The 22,430-nt window shown below is 37.7% G+C and overlaps 1 protein-coding gene and 1 long non-coding RNA gene across 4 annotated transcripts in view; one reads left to right on the top strand and one right to left on the bottom strand.

Annotated features, from left to right (window-relative positions):
- The first annotated feature begins 1,768 nt into the window (after positions 1-1,768).
- LOC122967182 lies at positions 1,769-22,421 on the top strand. Its single transcript, XR_006398550.1, has 3 exons — positions 1,769-1,862; positions 2,188-2,242; positions 21,714-22,421. It is a non-coding gene; the product is annotated as an uncharacterized LOC122967182 (long non-coding RNA).
- LOC122967173 (protein yippee-like 1) overlaps positions 6,171-22,430 on the bottom strand; it is a 40,424-nt gene continuing 24,164 nt past the window's right edge. For all 3 annotated transcript variants that reach the window (XM_044331685.1, XM_044331676.1, XM_044331695.1), the window contains 3 exons: positions 15,809-15,852; positions 12,545-12,653; positions 6,171-11,401 (listed from right to left, as the gene is read on the bottom strand). In XM_044331685.1, the coding sequence (XP_044187620.1) occupies positions 11,312-11,401; positions 12,545-12,653; positions 15,809-15,852 (243 nt within the window). In that variant the 3' untranslated portion in view covers positions 6,171-11,311. The remainder of the gene's footprint in view (positions 11,402-12,544; positions 12,654-15,808; positions 15,853-22,430) is intronic.

Genomic DNA, 22,430 nt, shown 5'->3' with positions numbered 1-22,430 from the left:
AGCTATTTTTAAAAAGAGTGATGTATTCTACCTCTCTAAAACATTATAACCCTCATGAAGGTAGATTGTATTGCAGGGCAAATGTATTAGACTTTATTAGTTTTGCTCAAAGGCAAGACACAGGTGTACCTAATAAACAGACATTTTAACTTGTCATGGTAGGAAAAGCGCAGGTGATACTTATAACATTAACGACAGCTCTGTTCTATTCAAATGTCCCAGTAAGCCATGACAGTAAGACAGTGTGACAGCCCCAGACACAATACCCCGAAACTGAAGCAGCTGAACTGAATTCAACCATCATTCAATATCTTCAGTGAAATAGGTCTATTTGATGTGACGGTATAATTCTACGTCTGCAGGGTGAAGTTTCAGAGAAGAAATTCTGCCTTTTATATAGTCTGGAACTTAAATTTAACTTTTCTGCGTCCGTCACACAATTAAATCTGTTTTTGACCAATACCATAAATCTGCTGTAGAGGAAATTAAATTAAATTGAGCTACAGACTCATGATCAGATTGTCATATTTAAAAGAGAGGTTCACAGTTTTTCAAGTCTGTCTTAAAACAACAGTCAGGAGCCCAAATGAACACTGACACGTTTTTTTTTTTTTTTTTGCTGTAATCATTCCTCCTGTTCATACTGATATTAAAAGATCCCTTCATAATGCATTTATAATATAAGTGATGTGGGACAAAATCCACAGTCCTCCTTCTGTGCAAAAATGTATTTAAACATTTATTTGAAGCTAATATGAAGCTTCAGTCGTCCAAGTTAGTCACATCCAGTCGATATCTTTCAATTTTACAGTCTTTTTAGTGCCAAAGTTCCTCTTTTTGTTACTATACTTCTACCGCAGCTCAACAGGGAAACACAAAGAGGGAATTAGATGCAAAAAAGACTGTAAATGTGTCAGATATCCACTCGATATGACTAACTCAGACTGCTGAAGCCTCATTTAAGCTTCACATCAACTTTTAAATGACTGTGTGGACACACTGTGGATTTTGGCCTCCATCACTTACATTGAAAGCACATTTGAAGGATCTTTTAATAGCCAGTATGAACAGGAGGAATGATTACAGCGAGGAAAACCTCTTTCAGTGTTCATATGGACACCTGATTGTTGTTTTAGACTTGAAAAATTGTGAATGTATCCTTTAAGTATTTACACCTAATAACTACCAGGTTACCAGCTACTTCACTGAACCAAGCTAACGTTAGCTTTCTAATATGTTAGCTATCTGTTTAGAATGAAGAGTAGAAGAGGTAATGGTATATGTTTGACACATCTGACCTAACACTTCATAAAAAAATCTGTTTAATAACAATGTAACTTGGATGTTTTTGAATTACATTTCACAAAAACAACACCTTAAATTACAAAATGTTATGCTAGTAACATTAGACAGAATGATATTTTAGTGCCAAAGTCCCTCTTTTTGTTATTATACTTCTACTACAGCTCAACAGGGAAACACAAAGAGGGAATTTGATGCTAAAAAGACTAAATGTGGCAGATATCCAATTTATTTTAATAACTCAGATGGCCGAAGCCTCATATTATCTTCAGATAAACTGAAATACTTATGTAATAATAATACCATTTTGCTCAAAATGAAGACTGAGAGGATCTTCTAATGGTCAATATAAACAGGAGGAATGATTACAGTTATCCTTAAAAGGTTGGTACCTTTTTTTTGCCACATGATCACATCTCAGGTCATGTTGATGGCTGATGTGTTTGCTGATGTAATTTCTGTTTCTTCCCCTGACCTCAGGCAGGTGTGAAACTGGTCACCTTTCAAAGCTAACGAGAAGTAAACGAGGATGGAAAGATGAATGAGCTCAAACCCAACAGGTGAGCTTGAACAAGAAGATTTAGGAACTAATCTGAGAGCATAATGAAGCAAGTGTGTGATCTCTCAATGGAATAATGGATAAACTGTATTTTTGTTATTATTTTGTGGCAAAAACTTACCTTTCACAAAACCTAACATAATATTTATGGATAGTTGTTTTTCTATTTTTGTTTTATTCTATAATGTATGAACCTGCTAACCATTAAGGCCACAAGGCTTCTTTATTCCCACCAACACCTCAAACCTCACATAAAAAATAGAATAAATAGAAAGTCCTTCTCAGAATACATAAAATGAATATTCCACCTTCCTCTTAACTTACAGCAACCGCAGGTTAAACAGAGTGCGAACAGACTGAGAAGCTCCTGGGAAATCAGAGGTGAGATTCAGTCTTCACCTCAGGCCTTCACACTCTAGAAATAAGATATACAAAGTTGAACGTCGTCATGAGGTATGAGAAAAAATCTGGATCGATTACATCAGCCTATTTGTTTCCCTTCTTTACTTGTCTCAATTTCTTCTAAACAGAGGCCTGTTGTTGTAGCCCAGTTGCAACTAAAAGAAAAGAATTTATCTTTAACAACAGATGTAGGTGAATTTGATCATTTTAACATTAGCGTTGCCTTTGATGCTGCAGATCAATACCTGTACACTTGGGGAAGTACAAAGGCTCCAAAGATTAGTTTATATCAGATTTATCAAAGAGGAAGCTCTCTGTTTGATCTACAGGCTGTGTGCCATGCTAATTTACATTAATTTGATTTACATTACTACATTAACAAATAAGATTGATGCCAGAAATGACGCGATGAAAGAAAAACAGACAATAAAACAGGTGGCAGCAGACATACAGACAAAAGCTTTGGTGTAAAAGTGTATTTACACATTGAAATTCTTGTTTTTCAGTCTGAGCTCGGTGGATTTTGGTTGTTGGTTGTTCAGGCTGTGATTCATTTTGTGACACCAGCTTCTAATTTATACTGTTTAGCAAGAACAAACAGTAGTGAGTGACTTTATTTCATGATGAGATAAAGATTTCTTTTTTCCAAGAAGGGCCTGAGAGCAAGAAACAATAAAAGTCAAACAATGCCACAACCAACATACAAAAACTACAAAAAGGTGTTCAATATTAAATTAAGAAGACAATGAAATAAATAATGATATGAATATATATATATATATATGTTCATCATTACTTTTCATAATAACTTAATTATACTGGATATCATTTTTATTTGATTACATACATTTTTATTTCAAAATGCTCTTTTGTAAAAGTTTTTATTTTATAATGTCACTTTTCATGATAGTGGTGTTTTTCCCACCAGCACACTTTTGACACATATTCGTTATGAAAACATGAATGATGAAACAACATTTCATAATAACGAGCTGAGTTTTTTTTTTTTTTTGAGTATTTCACAAATTATTGTATCATGTATATATTTTTACACAATTTATTCATGTAATTGTTTATTTCATAACTAATTATTCATTCAATTAATAATCATAAAACCAATTAATCAGACTTTATTTATGTATAGGTTAGTGCATTCAAAGTGCTTTAGAGATGACTGACAGGCTGATAATACAGTGCACATGTAAACAATACAAACAATTTAATAAATAAAAGATGTCACAATACTGAGCACTTTGGGGATCCATAAGAAACAACATGTATAAAGTCAGACAACCGTAAAGAAATCAACAGAACAAATAGACACATAAAAACACCAAATAATAAAGCAAATTTCCAAAGAGAATCAAAGAATCTAGCTTGGGAGCTGTTTGCAGTTCAATCCATCTAAAAGATGTATAAAACCTGAATCCAGTCCTGTCAGGATTAGTGTGGACATGCAGGACTGTTTGGAAGCTTTAACAGCATGATTGTTGCTTCTCCATGTTGCGAGGAATAAAAAACTGGAGAATCTCCAGTTTGAATCTCCAGTGGAGATGAAATATTCAGTCTTTTATTTATTAATTTACTTTTTGGCCTTAAGAAATCTAAATATATTAAATCCAAATATACTGGAATCAGTCTATACAATATTAATGAAGAGTTAATTTTTAAATGTAGAATATAAACTTCTCCTCAGTTTCTAAAATCCCCAAATTCTTGGTTGAGTAAAGAGATATTTTTTGGGCACTCACTCCTCCATGACTGGTGAATGTAGTCTTAATTTCTCAGGAGATTTGCTCATAACCAATAACAAGGATCTTTAAACTTCTTAGATGTGTTTTAGAGCATAAAGTTAATTTTATCAGTGTGGTAGAGATGTATTATCTTCCACTAAAGTGAAGTTAAAATGAGAGGAACAGTTGAGTGTCATCAGCATAGAAGTGAAAATAACTCCTGAATGAATAATACTGCGCATTCATCATTTAGCATATATAGAAAGACAAGGACCTAAGAACTGAGCCTTGAGGTACGCCATATATTATCGACTAAGCTAAAAAGAAAATGTAAGAACCAGTGCAGACTGATTATTGTCAATATGATAATCACAGGACCACCATGCTCTAATGTTAAATTCATATGACAGCATGTAAGAACATTGTTTATAATAATAACAACAGGGGTGTTGTAATGAGGAACTAACTAAATACCCAGAATCCCCAACATGGGGAAGTTTGTTTTTATCCACACTTTTAAAAGTATTCATTATAAAAACTATTACTGTTGGCTCAATAAATTGTTTGATAGACAGATTTCTTGAATCCAAAACAATATTAAAGCCTCTCAGGTGCTTTCCACCTTTGTCTTATACAGCTGTGATATAATAAAGATCTAAAAAATCATGATGGAAACAATGTCTATAATATTCTAAAACCTGAAATATGCTGAAACCTTCTTAAATGTGTCATAAACAATTACTTAATACCCTAATAACCACAATAGATGCATGTTTGGGTACATACAGGGGCAATAGGAGGCTTTGAACTTATGTCATTTTGTGTAATTAAACCCTTTCAGTCTCTGACACACTTGGACTACAAGTTTGATAGAGAAAATGTGACAAAAATCTAGTTATAGTGAGGTCCAAATATAAGTCTAAATATGAATAATTAGACATTAATCTAATCTGCAAAAACATAATCACCTCTCAATGAGGAAGTCTAGCTGCAGTAGATGAACCACTCTAGATATGACTTGGTTAAAAACAAACAAACAAAAGAAGAAGAAAAAAACAACAACACCATCAGCGGAAAACTCTCCCCGTCTCTCAGTTTTTAATTATCTGAGTGTCTGCCAGACTGACACACTCTGTACTTCTTCTTCTTAGACTCACACATCAGCGGGGCAACCAGCGAATTTCATGCTTCAGTAATTGTTTTACATTTAAAGGGCATTTTCTGACATATTTTCTGCAAGGCCTGTAACATTTAATCAGAAGTTCAGCCTCTGCGGTATCCTGTCATGTTCATTTCATCACCTTTTCACACATATCACAACTGCCACAACCGCCGCAGACAAGTTCCTTTTTTTTAACCTCTGTGTTCCTGTTTTTAAACTGCAACCTGCTGATGTTCTTGTTTTATTGTCATTATGTGCAACTATCTCATGGCTTTCCACATGATTTACGGCTCTCATCATAATGTAAAAATATGTAACGGTGTCAAAATTTTGGACTTTTTTCTTGTTCCTTGAAATGAAATCAAAAGCATGTGCAGACAAGTGTCTGTCTTTTTTTTTTTTAAAGGCATACACACTTCTCTTGTAAACCGCAGCAATATGTGACCTTTGCAAAAACAAAATCATGTGTATATACAGAGTGCAAAAGTGACCACAGAAAATCTGACACATGACGAGCTGTGTAACAGCTATTTAATCACATACTGACATGCTGTGCACTGTTCAATTATTTAAGACCATTGGAAATAGAAAATTAAACAAAGATACTAAAGCACTTTTTAAATATATTTTGAAATGTTTGCCAGAAATCAGCCATAAATATTCTTTAGTTTACCAAAAACACCTGACATCTCAGCTCTTTATGACCCTCTAAAGCCTTTAAAAGCGTATTTTAACTATTTTGGAATCTACTGTGCATCAAATATTTTATATTTGCCCGATATCTGATGTTACTGCTGAACTCTTTTCGAGATTTATGGTTTATTATTATGTGGTTTATTCTTTTATCTGTATCACAAACATGTGTAACAAAGATGCAAAAAAAACAGATTGTGACACATCATGTAAGTATTTCAAAACCTGACTTCTCTATACATGAAATATAAGATGGAAAAGCTTAGTAGTTCCAAACGTTGGTCCTTAAAAAATGAACGACAACTTCACACAATCCAAATTAATGCCATTGAAAATTTATTGTGATATCTGATAGTTTACATTAGAGTGAAAACAGACATGTGACATGGTTTTACTAAGACAGAATGCAAAGCAATGTAGTCAAATAAAAAGCATAGAATATTTTTGTTTTAAATTTAGGAAAAAAATAATAATAAAACAGGCACGACATATAGCCATTATAAATACAACATGCTTGAGACCTTAAACTGTATTTTAACAGTCCTAAGAGAAGAACTTGTACAGTCTTTTCCCCTGTATACCCATCTTGCCTTTGATCAACATCCTTTCAGGTACGTTTTTAGACAGTAACAGAGCTCAAAAAGTAGGTAGCCAGTGTCACCAAAAAAAAACAAAACAAAATAACAATAAAAAGTAAACAGTTTTCAGCAGCAAAATATCTACATTTTTTCATCCAGGCTGCTTTGATGCTGTTGAGTTCATAGAATCAAAACATTCTACAGAAACACAATGTCATACGTGACAGGATTTCTCGTCTAATAATTTTGGTATCGCAGTTGAATCTCCGGGAGATGCTCGAACGTGATCTCCCGATTTTCCTTCCTGCTTCGCTGACACATGACACTGATGCATTCGATAGAACCTGGTTCTTATTTGGTACACACCGGCAGTGACACTGGCGACTGCTTTTTGTTGGTTCAACGTAGACTGACTGATCGAAGGGAGAGTATAGAGGCTCTGCAGTTGTGTTACAAAAAACTCCCAGCAACCATTGCTGGCACCATGTTGGAGGTCCTTTTCGGAGATACTGGCCGTGTGCGTGTAACAGTTAACGAGAGGAAAGTCGGGTCTATCGTAGGTCCATTCAGTAACGATTTTTAGCTGATATTAATGATTTGTTTCCACACCGCTGTTCTCTTAGTGCTATGAGTTTGAGAAAACAGTTATGTTTCGACTTTGATTGGTTGAACACATCTGGGAGGCTAACTGGCCAAATAAAAGCTGCATCCCAATTCCAGAGCTGCCACTTTCGATGGATGTACACTTTACAAGGTGTCCTTTAGCAGATCTGACAGACTAAATCCAGAATTATACTCTGCCTTCCACATAAGATACTGTAAATTAAGTCAAATTGAAGACCATACATGCCGATAAACATGTGAACACTGTCTGTTTTTGTACTTATAGATGCCCCCTTACGCCTGCGTGTTCTCCCTAAATGAGACTGTCCAGCTTCATCGACAGAATAACTACATTCAAGTGCTCCTCGTCAACTCCTAAAGTCAATAATTTTTCAAGTTTACCACCGAGAAACGTCTGACACAGTGGTGAATACCAAGTAGTAAACTCAGGCAAGTTCCATGATACCCGAGTTCATGAAATGCAGCTGATTTACCAGGACTGATGACCACAGGAACACCAATACCTGATAAACACAATGAGGTCATGTGATATTTCCTGACTTTACAAACTGACAAGGACCACTCGCATGCAGGATTAAATAACTGATCGGAAAGTGGTAGATGAGAGATACTGAAGGCTGTAAAAGAGGCATTTTGTCAGTTCAAGAAGCCAATAATCTAAAGTGAGTCCAGCTACCTTTTGACTAAGCTCTTCTAAATAAAGTTTAAAGGATGCAGCCTGTGAACGGGGATACGACGAGTAAGATTAAGCAGCTAAAAAGTTATCAAAAGAATAAATAAATCAAATAGATCAGGGATGTAACGGTTAATATTTGGTCAAAACCAGCACAAAAAAATGAACAATTCTCACTCGAGACGGCAAAGTTCTCGATAAATACAATCAAAGCGAGCACAGCCAGCGTTGCCAAAAAAAGCTAAGGACCTCCAATATGGCCGCCAGAGAGCACGTTTCATCACCCGAAAGCCCTCTCTATACAGGAGACACCGACTGTGGTGGCGAAAGGGTCTTGGTAAAGGCTCTCCCTGTGACATGGTGGGAGATTCCAGCTCGCCCTCGACGTCTACACGGCTCAGCAGAGACCTAAACACCGGCCCTCTAATGGGCTTTCACCAACAACACAAGCTAAATAAAACAAGCTAACAGAAAAAAAAAAAGAACAAAACAATAAAAAGGGATAAATCACTTTCAAACAAACTTAGCCTGGCTCTCGACCTCGCAGGATCACCGGGAGAGACAGTAAACCAAACAGCTGCGAAAGGAAAAAAAAAACAAAACAACAACAACAACAACAACAACAACAGGACAAATAAAAACACTTCCAAACTAAAAAAAAAAAAAAAAAAAAAAAGAAGAAGGGAAAAAAAAGAGAAATAAAACTGTCTTGAGGAAAAGAAACTAAACATTCACTTTCCTGTGCACGTGTACACGCATGTATGTAGACTGACACACGTGCATGCACACACACACACACACACACGCACACACATACACACACACACACACACACATACACAGCCAGAGGTACAGTGAACAAAAGTGCTTCAAGTTGGGGAAGTAAAAGAACTAACCCAGTAGAAATACGTATAAAACCTTAAATATGTTACTTTATGTACAAAAACTGTAACACGGGCCAATATCTCAGCTGTTTATGTCTTTATATTTTTCAAGTAGGTATCACTGCTAACTATTTAGGGTTTTGCATTGTCATTGTTTTTAGGATAAAAGGTCGTGTGATCTGACTGACCTCGCCTGCAAAGTAATCAATCACTGCTGATTTTTTTTTTTTTTTTTTTTAAATCTCTCCCATCCCACCCTGCCCCACCTCGACCCGCTGCCGTCTTTTTATCCTTCCGATAAAAAAAAAGTCAACAAGCCCTGGGCGTCCCGCATATATTCCAAACCTCTTCCTCTAATGCTTTACTCTGAGAAATAATATACTGAATATCCATCTCTGTTTTTTTGCACCTCGAAATCTTAACAGAAAAATATATGCATGTATGTATACCATTCAGGTTTTTTAAAAAAACAAAATAAAACAAAAAAAAAGTCTCTGTTGTCCAAAATAAAACAAAACAAAACAAAAAAAAAAAAACAGGGCAGAGCTCTATGAGGATTTGGTGAAGAACATTGTTTCGTGGGCCACTTTGAACCAGAAGGGGGGGAAGACACATCGGTTCACATGAAGGTTTTTTTTTTTTTTTCCGGAGTTATGCACTGCACAACAGAAAGAAGAGGGAAGCCGTTCATGTTTTGAAGAGGCACAAGATTCGTTCGGCTTGGAGGCAAAACACAAGACGGCGTCCGCGAAGAGACGATTAACGCGCTCGAAGAGAGAGATTAAAGTGCAAAAAAGACCTACAAGAGCGAGAGGAAATGACGGGATTTCGACGATAGCAGCAAAAGTATCGGAAAAAACTACACTTTTCTCTACAGAAAAGATTTTGCTCTAAAAGAACGAAAATCAAGCGAGATCTGAGACGAAAAGCTAAATTTTGTCGATATATAATTTAAATAAACTCAAATGATCTAGAAGTGTATCTAACAGACAGCTGCTAAAAAACACACTACAATCCTAACGGGAGACGAAAAAGAAAACCCCTCAAACCTGTTCCTTCTTCCCGTCTCCAACAATTTGTCGTTCATCTGTGAGAAGGCCATTTAAGAAACAGACGAGAGCGAACAAACTTTTTTTTTTTTGCCTCAAAACCGAAATGAACCGAAGGCCTCGTCAAAGTGCAAACGAAGTAGCGTCGTTCAAGTATGCCACTGTGTAATGCGTGACCACACACACAATGCATATAAACACATGTCATATGCATATATACATATGTGCATGACAGCAAATATATATATATATATATATATAGAATCCATGTTCCAATATCTAAGTACTACGAACATTCTCATAGTATTTATGGATATGTAATCGTAATCATAGTATGTGTTTATATATTCATATGTAGTCGTGTCTCTCATTGTTTCATTACTAGACAATGGAATAATACAGTCTGCCATAATGTTTTATGACATGTCGACACTGATGTCAGCTTCCCCGGTCTTCTTCTCTTTCACTTATGGTACTGCTGCAAAATGGGACCAGCCACAATCGCATTTAGCCAAACACTACAAATATTTATATATCTATATATTTATATATATATATATATGTATTTATATATATGTATATATATATCAATTTATGTCAAACAAACACTAGGTGCTGCTTTCGATGCTTTTTGGGTGCTGAACAGTACCAGAAGGGGAGGGGGGGGGGGGGGGGAGGAATAAAGAAAATTCACAAGAAAGAAAAAAAAAAAAAAGACAAATATCAGGTATAAAATCTCACACTACTTCAATCTCATCCTTTTCCACTTTAAAAAAAAAAAAAAAAAAAAAAAAAAGCAAGATGCTGCTACATATTTGTAACTACAATAAACTCCCTTTCCCCTCCGCTCCTCACCCGTCCCTGATTGCTCATTTGGACATTAGCAAAGAAAAGCATGCTCAGCTATAGGCAGAGATACGACAAGCCAAACAACAAACAAAAACAAAAACAAAAAAAAAAAACATGACAAACTTGACAGGGAAATAAAATGCTAACCAGTAACATCCATCTGCCATCAAACCAAAACCTTACCAAACCCAGAAGTTAAAACTATAGCAAAATAACATTAAAGTCGTCCGTCTCGCTGGGTGGGCGAAATAAAGAAAACGAAGAAATGTCCCCTCAGTGAAGTCTATCTCCTTTCGCATAGTGGTCGCCATAATCACCACAATCACTTGTAAGCGTGGTTCGGTGAGTGGAGGAGGGGGGAGAGGGGGGCGTGGGGAGGAGGAGGAGGAGGAGGCCGGGGTGAGAGTGAGCGGGCCACGGGGGGGGTCAAACCCAAAAGCTCCGGAGCTGCGAAAGGAGAACACACAATCTTCAAAGTAACGACAGGACTGTCCTGTGACGTGATTTTTCAACAGTTGCTCCTCTTCCTGGTCGTCGTCGTTGTTTTTTTTTGTTGTTGTTGTTATGTCATTTGTTCTTTTCAGTTTCACGATGAGCAGGTGGGTGTGTGTGTGTGTGTGTGTGTGTGCACGTGGAGGAGACGAGAGGTGGAGGGGGTCAGGGTTGTTGGTTTTTTTTTTTTAAGTTTAAAGGGGGGGAAGGGGGAGCGGGGAAGGGGGGGGGGGGTGGTCGATGGTCGTCGCTCCACGCAGTTCAATAAAGAGCATTCCAAGGTCAGAAAAAGAACGAGCGCGGCTGGAGCGTCACTCCCATCCGTTGTCCTTGATCATGTGAGCCAGCTCGATGATGAACTTTCCCTCTTTGTACTTTTGACTGCTCTCAAACGCGTGTTCCTGTAAGTCACACACACAGAAGAGAGAGAAAGACTTCAGTTACAAGACCTCATCCACACTAATACTGATATTGATACTTTAGAATAATACAAATCCAGTGTCCAACGCTCAATATTCTTAACACAGTTTGTGATAAAGACAGTTGCTTCATTGTCAAACATGACAGTCACAGTAAATATAAGATAACAGGAATGTTTGAGCAGTAAACACCCCTCAAATTAAAATTGTTTGAACGTCTTAAACTCCATTAATCTGCCGTCATTACAGACTCATACTGTGTTTAAACTTTATTTGAAATTCTAGTAACTCTGGCAGAGATCCCAACGTTTCCTAAATACCAAAATGATGCACAAGATATGTGAAATATTTCCATTTGATGTAAAAGAGCAGAAATGAAAACATGGGAGTCTTTGGTTTGAATATTTTTAGAGCTGCGACGACCGCTTGATTGACAGGAAATTAATCACCAGCTTCTTAAGCTTTCGTATTTCTAAACTTTCTGTCTAACAGCGAATCTCTGGAGGTGCTGTAAGGTTTCCTTCATGCATCTCAGTCCTGCTGAGTGTCGGGAGCATCGGGACACAGACGAGCTTCTGTCTGTCTGATTATTTTCTGCTTTGCCTTGTAAACCAGTTCTACTTTGCTTTGCTTGCGGGGCCTTTCTGAGAATCTCTTAATTGTTTTTGTCACTGAAGGAGCGGCTTTAAGTGAGTCCCTGACTTATACTTTGTTCAGTTATTTTACACCCTTCTATAGTCTTTTCAGACAATTACCGGGACAAGCCTCTTCAAAATGGCCTGACATTTAATCACTGTAGACTCTCAGAGGTACCAGTCTGGCTGTCTGCAGCCAACCTTTCGGCACTGTAATTATCTTGCGCTCTAGGAGACCACAGAGTGCTCAATCTCTGAGCCTAAATACGAACCTGGGCAAAATAAACTGTCACCATGGCTTTAACAAGCAATGCTTTAATGAGAGCAACCTTGTTCTTCTGACTTGTAATAGCATAATTTGTCCCTTCGGAAGCCAAAAAAACCCCAAATAGTTGCGCAACAACACAGCGGCAGGCGTAGATGGTGCATCAAAAAAACATTAAGAGGGGGGAAAGTAAAAGGGTGAAAGTTTATAGAGCGATTGACTTACATATTTCCAACCCAGGGTGGTTTTACAGTTTTCACAGTAGATATCAGCCACAGCATGTAAACCTGTGAGGAGTACCCGCTCCTCAGCTGGCCCGCAGCCGACATTCACCCTGTGGGAAAGACAGGAAGTGGAGAAAAGGGTCACAGAGGTCAACGAAAGCAGTGGATGAAGAGCTCAGATCTTTTAACTTAGGTAGTACAAGTAAAAATACTCATTGTAAATAACAGTCCCTGTCAGATTGTATCAGGTAACTTATAGCTTATTTATCAATAATGAAAAAATCTCCAAAACTGGAGACACGAGTGGGTGAAAATATTCATATTTCTAATGTATACAAATTATCTTCTGACCTTTATTTAGCCAGATAAAACTCGCATTGAGATTAAAATCTCTGGCCAAGAGGACATAAACACCGTTACAGCTACAAAATTCAATCAACATAAACTAAGACAACAAACAATAAACACAAAAAAAACTATCTCACATAAAGTAAGTAATAAATTTAAAAGCAACAACCAATTAAAGGATTAAATGTTCCTCTACGGGTTAAGAAATATCTCTAAAACTCTTTAGATAACACCAAAACTACACTGCCGTCAAGATAAAATAGCTGCTTTCATGTTTCCTAGAAATTTTGGAAACACAATTTCTTCCTTTTCTTTTATCTGACAGTGACATTTTCAGAGCTTATCTCGTGTTAAATGTAAAATCGGCATCTGCAAAGTAACCAAAGACTCAGATAAAAAAAAACAAAAAAAAAAAACATTCTGTCTCAGTCAGTACCAGCTTCAAAATTTAACACATTAGTAGATACTTTAGTCAGCAAAATATAATGAACTTTCTGTAATTGCTAAACATGATATTGCTTCTTCTCAGTGAACACAGTATTGCTGATTAGCTCATTTGTGTGGTAGTTTAATTAAAGGACCCGCCGCTGAGAAATGTAGTAACTGAATTTGCTGTTGAATAAATCATTCAAAGCTTCATGTAGACATCTGCAAGTCTGTTTTTTTTTATCTTAAATGACCAGCATAAATATTATCCACTGGGTTTTTTTTTTTTATTCCACATCGTGCATGTTTGTACCGTTTGGAGTTATTTGCTCTCTCATGCCTCTGCTTGAGTGCTTCTATCCTTCAATTCATTTTGGCAGGTAATTCAGACTCAGGTGGCACAGCTGCACCGTGACACCTGAAAATGTCTCAGACCTCTGGGGGAGAAACTTCTCTGTGGTTCATTAAGACTGAGAGCCAAGTCCCCAAAATCAATCAACCAAAAAATAAAAACTCAGAATGCTTCATGGGTTTAAAGAGATGAATGGTAACCTGCGGTTTTTGCAACGTGAACTTAAACTCGCCCTAGAGAAAGAGCACAAACAAGTCCGTCATGTTCAGGTTTTACAGGAAGCGCTGATTTGGTGATTCGTAGGTCAAAGCAGGTCAAAACTGGGTTAAATATGGTTGAGATATAAGAGGTTTTTAGACGTCTAGGTTACATAAAACCATTGTTTCAGCGACTTCAATGTGTAGGTACAACCTGATTGAGAATGAAATATAGTAATTGAAATGCCATTCAAACAGCCAATTATAACATTTATGTCTACATGTTTTGACCTGCAAGTCACCAGTGGAGTTTAAGAAACCAGTTATCTCAACTTTAATCTGATTTCTATATTCTGTCCTGTGTCTATGACTGTTTACATGAAGCATCTATGATCGGATCTACGACTGAATTTAGTATTTATCATATTTTGAACTTGTATTTGTATTAATTGCATTTGTTGTATTAGTGTCTACCTGTCCAGGGACTGCAGGTGGAAATTAGCTAGCAGCTAAATCTGGTGCAATACATCTCTTATCCTTGTATTAGATTAATGTTTTTTGTACATGGCCCCTGATAAATGTAATAAACTAAACTAAAGCACATCAGAGCTTACTAGGTTAAATTATCAGAGCCTGGAATGACACCAAAATCTTTTAATCTTGCAGCTGCATTGCTTTCACACTGAAAAGTTCATCCAATTCTAAGTGCAGTTTGCCTAAAATGCTTTTTCCCCCCCAAAGGTACAGATCAATGCTAACAACATTAGCAACACTGATAAAATGCCTCACATGTGTATTAACAGCAAAGCATTTTTCACTTTGTCTATTTTTTTTCTTAAAGCAAATGGGGAATGTACAATTTCCAATCCACTGCAGTCCTTCCTTGTCACTGCTAACTACTGTCGTCGCGGGGAGGGTGTAACGCTACAACTGTGCAGGTACCCCGATCAACCAGTAGGAGTCACTAGTGCAGCTATAAGGACATGATCCCTCACTGGCTTCCCACTGACAAAAAAGGCAACAATTGTGAGGTGACAGTAGTTCAGGTGGTATTGAGGGTTGAGTATAAATTAGAAGATCGGTGGACACTGAACCTCAAATCACTCCTGACATAGCTGTATGTGAGACTGGAGGGATTGTAAGTAATATAACGTGTTTGTTGAATTTCATGATCAGTCACTTTTCAAGCAAAAATGCCAGATATTTAGTAACTTCAGCTTCTCTAATGTTAAAATTTGTCCCTTTCTGTTGTCTTAACATCATAGTAAGTTGAATATCTCTTGCTATCTGAGTTTTGGACTAACAGTCGGACTCCTTTTCAGGTGTTTTATAGAGAAAATAATCTGGAGATGAATTGATTATGAGAATGATTGTTAGTTGAAGCCCTGATCCAGTACCACTACTAGGAATAACACCCCGGGTCTTTAAGGTGGCGTCACTCATGTACCTTTCGTTTTTCACTTCTTTGAAGTCTGTACAAGTTGCACCACTCTGCTTCGCTTTGCTCACACAGATCCTCATCTGTGTATATTGTTTTAAATTTTTGCAGTTTATGTGTTCGTCAAAACATAATTAAGCCATAAATGTGCCAACATACTTCTCTGTCGGCAACAGTAAACAACTACACTGTGTTGGTGAAAGTACTACGCAAATGGACTGTGGCAGAAAACCACAGTTAACAAGTGTGAAAGCAAAGCAGCTGGGTTTAAAGGCAGGGGGGGGGCAATCAATCTCTAGTTTTGACTCAAACAAACAAACCCAGTGTAAACACAGTTTACAACTCTGTCCAACAAATAAGCTACTTGTGTGTCCATGTGACTTTTATTTACAAGCCCTAGATCAGAGACATAAACCAAACGCAAAAATAGTGCAGCAAACAAAAAAAATTCCACTGTGGTAAAAAGGAAAGTAGTGAATTGCAGTTGTAGGAGCTCATACTTACACTGAATTAAACAGATAAGCTCTTCCTTGACTGCCTTGAAATGACTGAAATGAGAGAGAGAGAGAGAGAGAGAGAGAGAAAAAAATAATGTAAGTTGACAATAAAGAGCTGAGTGCATGCAGTGTGCAAGAATGTCAGCAACTGACGCCCTGGGGTGCTTTTCTCCCAGTGACTGCTGTGCGTACTTGTTCTTCCACCTTGTCAGGTTCCCACACACACAAGTTTGGCTGGAGGTAAGAAATAAAATGAGGCTCAGGGAGGTGCTGAAGTCGGAGAAAACAACAGAGCACGTAGACATCAGAGAACAAGTCTATCATCAACATGTCAAGTTTGATGATGAGAGACGTTCTTGTTCCTTGTCGCGTTGAATTTCTCTCATTTCCTTGTTACTAATCATTACATCAACAGTGCTCCTCAGACCAGAAAACATTTATTCAGACTTCGAATTTCCTATCAATACTTAACTTTCTGTTACTTTATAAACTTTATATGTTGGTGAAGTGAGCATTTTACTTGCATCCATGACTTTAGAAAGAGTCAAAAAAAGGTTTTTCACAAAAAAAGGTTGAAGGTGTGTTTTAAATAAAGTTACTTGCCAAAACCGATGAGGTTATGTAAAAACAAAATAAACATCTAATAAGAGTCACATTTTTTCCCCCCAGAGTTTCCCCTGCTGCAAACTCAAGATGTCAAGATTTGTTGTTGACATGCAACATCACAAAAAGCTTTTGTATATTTGCGGAGCTTTTACGGCGGCGTCTCACAGCTGATAGAAGAAGAGACTGTAATGCCTGAACAATAACGAGAATCTGAGCTTTCTAAATGAAGTGTCAATAAAAGCACGGCCAAGCTACAGTTTACTGAGATATATACCACATACACACACACAAACACACACACACACACACACACTGATTAAAACATTGAGTTATGATTCAATTACTGATTCAAAACATTGCCGTCTCCCCAATACGAGAACATGCTGAGTTGTGTTAAAGGTACCCTGCTGCGATTTCTTGTAAACAAACAGAGTCATGTTTGTGTTCAATTTTTCCTCACCATAACTCATTGTGTGTTTGTTTATGTGTGTGTGTGTTGGTGTGTGTGTGTGTGTGTGTGTATTCTTTAAGTCTGACATAAGTGTTGAACCTAAAAAGGCTGGAATTAAGATAAAAGTCTCTTGGATCCAACTTCTTGGATCCAACTTCCTGTTTTGAATGCACCTATGTCACCTCTCCCGGTCCCAGCTGCACACAATCACTGCTGATGGCATTTTTTCCCTGCTATATGTGTGTGTAGGGTTTCAAACTTCCACCAGTAGATATACAGAACGGCCACAGATGGATAGTGGCGGGGGTGTTTTGTTGAAGTGTGTTTTGTTGAGTAACTCGTGTTTGATTGTGTGAGGGACGGATTAAACCCGACTAAACCCAAATATTCACTGGTGCTTACGAGTGACTGCAGCTACCAGCATCTCTGAAAATGTTCATTCTGCAGACAAACATGTCCAAATTTCAGATCAGTCAAGTGCAACATACAAAAAGCACCCAGTGTAAAAAGCGATAAAATCACTCGCTCCGAGCAAACAAAAAGCCACATTAGTCAGCAATGCAGTGACAGTTTATTCAAAGCTTACCTGAGAGTTTGCACTTTCACCACATTTTCAAATTGAAGCTCAGAGAAAAAAAAGGACTTTGGCTGTTTAATTAGCATTACTGGATAAACACTGGATATCTTGGATCATTGGCAGCACTATGTGTGTGGCTTCACAGAGTATAAGAGACACAACTGGTGAATATCGTCTTTATATTTAAGTCTCTAGGAGCCAATTTAAACCCTTAAAGAGAGCTTACATCGACATAATTACTGATCACTTTGAATCTTATTTCAGAAATCTGTTGGGAAACACTGATAGGCTGCAGGACGGTGAAACAGACAGCAAATGCAAAACAACACACATTAACTCTCCACAACATTCAATGTTAAGTTATAAACCATTACTAATAATGATGACTATTTAAGGAAAAACATTATGTCACACTGAATCTTGTAGGAGACACTTATAAAAATGAAGAGGAAGGGTGACATCACCAGTTTCTTTTCTACCAAAGGAGGAACCAACTAATAAACAGAGAGATACATCAGGAGAACTGGTGATAGAAAGAAAGCAACAAGGGAAGTGAAAAGGCGGAAGAAGGAGAACAGCACAGAGATGAAACCACTGAGATGATAAAAGACATGCATTGGTCTGCAGATTTGGAAATAAAACAATTTATTGATTTCTAACATCACCTATAGATATTTCTATTCAATGCTTTACTCATCTGCCACAATAATATAATGTTTTTGAGTTAAAATATCTTCATTTGGGGGCTTTTCCAAGCAAATAGGCTATTGATATGTGTGATTGCGATTAAATCAGCATATATATATATATATATATATATATATATATATACATTTGTGCATTTCTGCCACACCCTCTAAGTCTACATGTCCCCCTCTTGAATATTTCTCTAGATCTGGCCCTGCCCGAATACCTTTTTTTGGGCTTCAAAGATTCAGCAGCAATTATTCGAATTTATTTGAAGCTTATATGACAACAAACACAGTTTTGAAACATTCAGCCCTACTAAATGTTGATATCAGTGAGACAGTTAAAAAGAGAACTTAAAGAACTGGGTTGTCTGGAGAAACAGAGACATATAGTTGTGTATCGTCAGCATAGCGGTGATATTCGACATTATGGTGACTAATTATGTTGCCCAGACGGAGCCTGTATAAAGAAAAAAAGAACAGGACCTAGAATGCTTCCTTGAGGAACACCGTATTCAATGTCAAATGTCTGTGACACAAAGTCGCCTCAACTAACAAAATTTCTTTCTTTCTGACAAGTACGAGTGAAATCAGTCGAGCAATGTGCCAGAGAGACCTATCTATTTCTCAAGTCGATTGATTAAAATGCAAGGACCAATTGTATCGAAAGCAGCACTCAAATCTAACAAAAAGAGGACAGCCACATTGTTTGAATCAGTTTGGTATTATGTATATGTTGTATATTATGTATCCTTTGCTAGCTATCAGTCTTTTTGCTAGTGTATTGTACCTTTCCTGGCGTGTTATTACCACAGATGAGTGGAATAACCTGAAATTGTTGGCAGGAATGTTTACTGCGTCACAATTACATACGATTAGATTAGTTTTTGCATTGTACAGTCTAGAGGGAAGAGAGAGGACATGCGACAAAGGTCCCTGCCTGGAATTAAACCGGCCCCATTGCATCACCATCTTAATCAAATATATACTGTACAGTATGTAACCAAGAAATAGTTCTATGCATATGTTTCATGAAAGACTGAATCCAGACTAGACCAAACAAGTTGAAGGTAATTTGGTTTGAGTGAGAATTTAGAGAAAGGTGATAAAAGCTCCAAATTAATCTATGCCATTCTCTGATGCTGCATCACACATCTGGTTTGTGTTAGACTGCTGATCAACTCGCTTTCAACTATGTGTTTGCGTGCGTGTCGTGACGACCTCACATAGCCCTGCATTCCTTGAAAGTGTTGATGTGTGCATGCCCTCAGAAATTAATACTAGGTGTTGATGCAAGATGCAGTTAAGCACAAAATCACTGGGAACAGTTTCAGGAAATGATAGGAGGTCTGCCAACAAAACTGAACATAAAATATATAGTTCAAAGTTTTGAAGAAAAACTGCAACTATCCGCATTTACAGAATGTCTTCATACTTCCCCACGGTGACAAATATGATTGCCAGAAGTGTAATATTTCAGAAAGAAATCTTCATAAATATATGGGAAAAGGTCTGAGACTGAAGTGCACCAGCATGGTGTAAAATGCTGGAGAAACAGAGTGAGGTCGATGCTGACGGACAACAAATCAATCCTTAATATCAAAGCCAAATAATTTGCTGATAACATAGACAGACAGGATGAAGAACAAGTTGTTACAAGAAAGATAATAATGACTTTGAAAAAGCTCGCTAGTGTAAAAGTCTTGCAACTACAGGAAGAGTTAAAACATGCTGTAATGATTTTAATCAATTATCTCAAACAGCCAACATGTATGAGAATGTCCTCTGTATATTTTGAAAAGGAAAACAGATGAATCACAATGTCCTTTCCTGCTTTTCCAACCAAAACTGGAGGAATTAATATGTTGACCTATGAGATGTTAAAAGTACAATTATATGCATGAAGTAGATAGAAATAATATACAACATGAAAGCAGTCATGTAATCATGATAAACACAGGAACTTGGCTTTATACATATATCCTGCTGACCGCCTACCTACCACTGAGTCCACACATGACGTTACTGTATGTTAATGTAACCAGAGTGCAGCAAAGCCGTCACAGTGGGTGACGACAGAGCCTGCCAGGCTTCACTCCTCCGGCCTCCGTCATCCTCGGCCGGCAGACAGGCCCCAATCGGCTTTGCTTTTTCCATTGCAAATGAGTGTGGCAGATAAGTTTGTGGCTGCGGTTGAGGGCGCTGAGCTAATACCGCCTAATAGGAGCAGCAGCTGCCTCCTCCGCTGACCACAGACACAGCACAGGGGTGAAACCACCACCGCCGCCGCTACTGAGGCTCAGGGGACTCTTTCTAACTGCCCGGCTGTTGTCAGCATTTGTCAAAACTGGAAAAGTTTTATGTCAGATAATAGGGACTTTGGCTTTGCAGCAAATGGTTACGACTGATTCAAAGAGGATTATACTCTTTGCTCTGCTCTGTCCTCATGTCACTGTAGGTGTTAATGTCTCACTGTTACATCCTTAAGTTCATTGTTTGTGTTTGAAAGTTAAATCTACACACACTTACAGTCCAGAGCCAAAAGATATGTGACCTTTAGCTGCCAGAGGGAACTAGGTCGGTCCCTGTGGAGTCGACAACAAGTCCTCTCCACAGTGTTTAGGGCAGGGAGGGAGGGAGAGGGAGAGGAGGAGGAGGAGGAGGAGGAGGAGGAGGAGGAGGAGGGGAGGGGGCATGTGATAAGAGCTGGGTGTCATATCTGTGCTTCACTACTGTGGCCTCGGCTCAGCCATCAACTTAACCACTGGCAAAAAGGGACGGCTCCGTCTCTCGCTGCCCTTATCTGTTTCCCACAGTCTATTTTTACTTTGGCAGCGTTCTTCTCTGCTGCGAGCACCACTCTGGATCACTCAGCTACAAAAAACACATCAGGAGCAGGAGGATGCTTGTCACGCCTCCCGTTAAGAATCTAACAAGCAAAATCCTACAACATCAGTAAAAATTATACTTTTTTTTTTTTAAATGCAGACAACAGTCATGACTAAAATCCTGCAGGATTCCAGACTCCCAACAATCCTATTAGATGGCCCAACAGGATCCTGCAAGGACTGTTTCCAAAAAATGTAAGAGTGCAGCAAGAATCAGATGCAAGCTGGAAATACTCATCTTTTATTTTTTTTTTCTTTGCTGCTTAATAAAACATGAGGAAACGAGAGCGCGGTTACCGAGCTTGTTTTCTTAAGCTGCTGCAATTGCACTTGTTTTAAAACGCTTGTTCCCAAGAAATGAATTCTACAAAGCAAATCTCAAAATCCCTGAATCCTCTTGACCACACGGGACTGAAGGAAACAATACCTTGCACTGAGAAATCCGCTCCTTCAGCCAAACACACAAAATACAAATCCACCCTGAGAGGCAAAAAGCTTCAACTGCAGAGAGCTGCGGGCTCTCTGATGGTCTCGCAGGAAGACAAACTGCATCTAGTTTTCACCATAAATTCACAAAATGTTAATTTCAATCCTTTGGAAATGTGTAACATAATGAATCAACCTAAATTCTGAAATAAAGATTAAATCCAAGCTATTTACAAACCTGCTGAGGTCGACTTTTACCATCTGTCTCTCAACAGATGCCAACTGTTGTAGGTGAGGATTCAGCTCCAACTTAAACCCAAAGGCTCCAATTCAATTCAGTGTTAGGTAAGTATTTTAAAGGATTAAACATCTCATATTATCAGTCTTACATGTATATTATAACTAAACACATAATGCTGCATGTAGACTGACATTTAAAATACTTAAAAGACCTAATCCTCCTTTGATCATACAGATTTGAGATTATTTTACAGACATTTATTGAATGATTAAAATTTAACATCTGCTGATCAAAACAGATAAAATATGCATGTTAATGTGATGTCTGCCATGTGAAATTACTTCTCTGCTACGAACCTATATGTGAATTTATGTGAAATAATGTTTAATTTCTTCAAGGGTGTAAAAGGAAGATAAAATCACTGGCAGACATCATGATCCCCCCCCCCCCCCCGCTCACAGACAGAGATGTTTGCAAAATAAATGTTTGAAAAGTCAATCCTTTTTCATGCAGAGGTGTTGTCACCCTATATAATGTTAATCTTATTTAGGGATGAAGTCTTTTTTTTTTACCAAATATGCATCGTTGTTCTCTGCTGATGGGGGCCCATTGAATGTATCAGGCTCCCTTTATATTTTTTCACCCCTGCCACTCAGACAGTCTGAGTCCGCCACTGGATAAAATATAAATATTGCATATAAAAGTATTGTCTAACAAGACTTATTGTCTGTACTTGTACTTTCTGCATCTG

This window comes from Thunnus albacares, chromosome 2 (assembly GCF_914725855.1).
Source record: "Thunnus albacares chromosome 2, fThuAlb1.1, whole genome shotgun sequence".
Lineage (NCBI taxonomy): Eukaryota > Metazoa > Chordata > Actinopteri > Scombriformes > Scombridae > Thunnus > Thunnus albacares.
The sequence above is the reverse complement of the archived record's forward strand: the minus strand, read 5'-3'. Positions and strand labels throughout refer to the sequence as shown.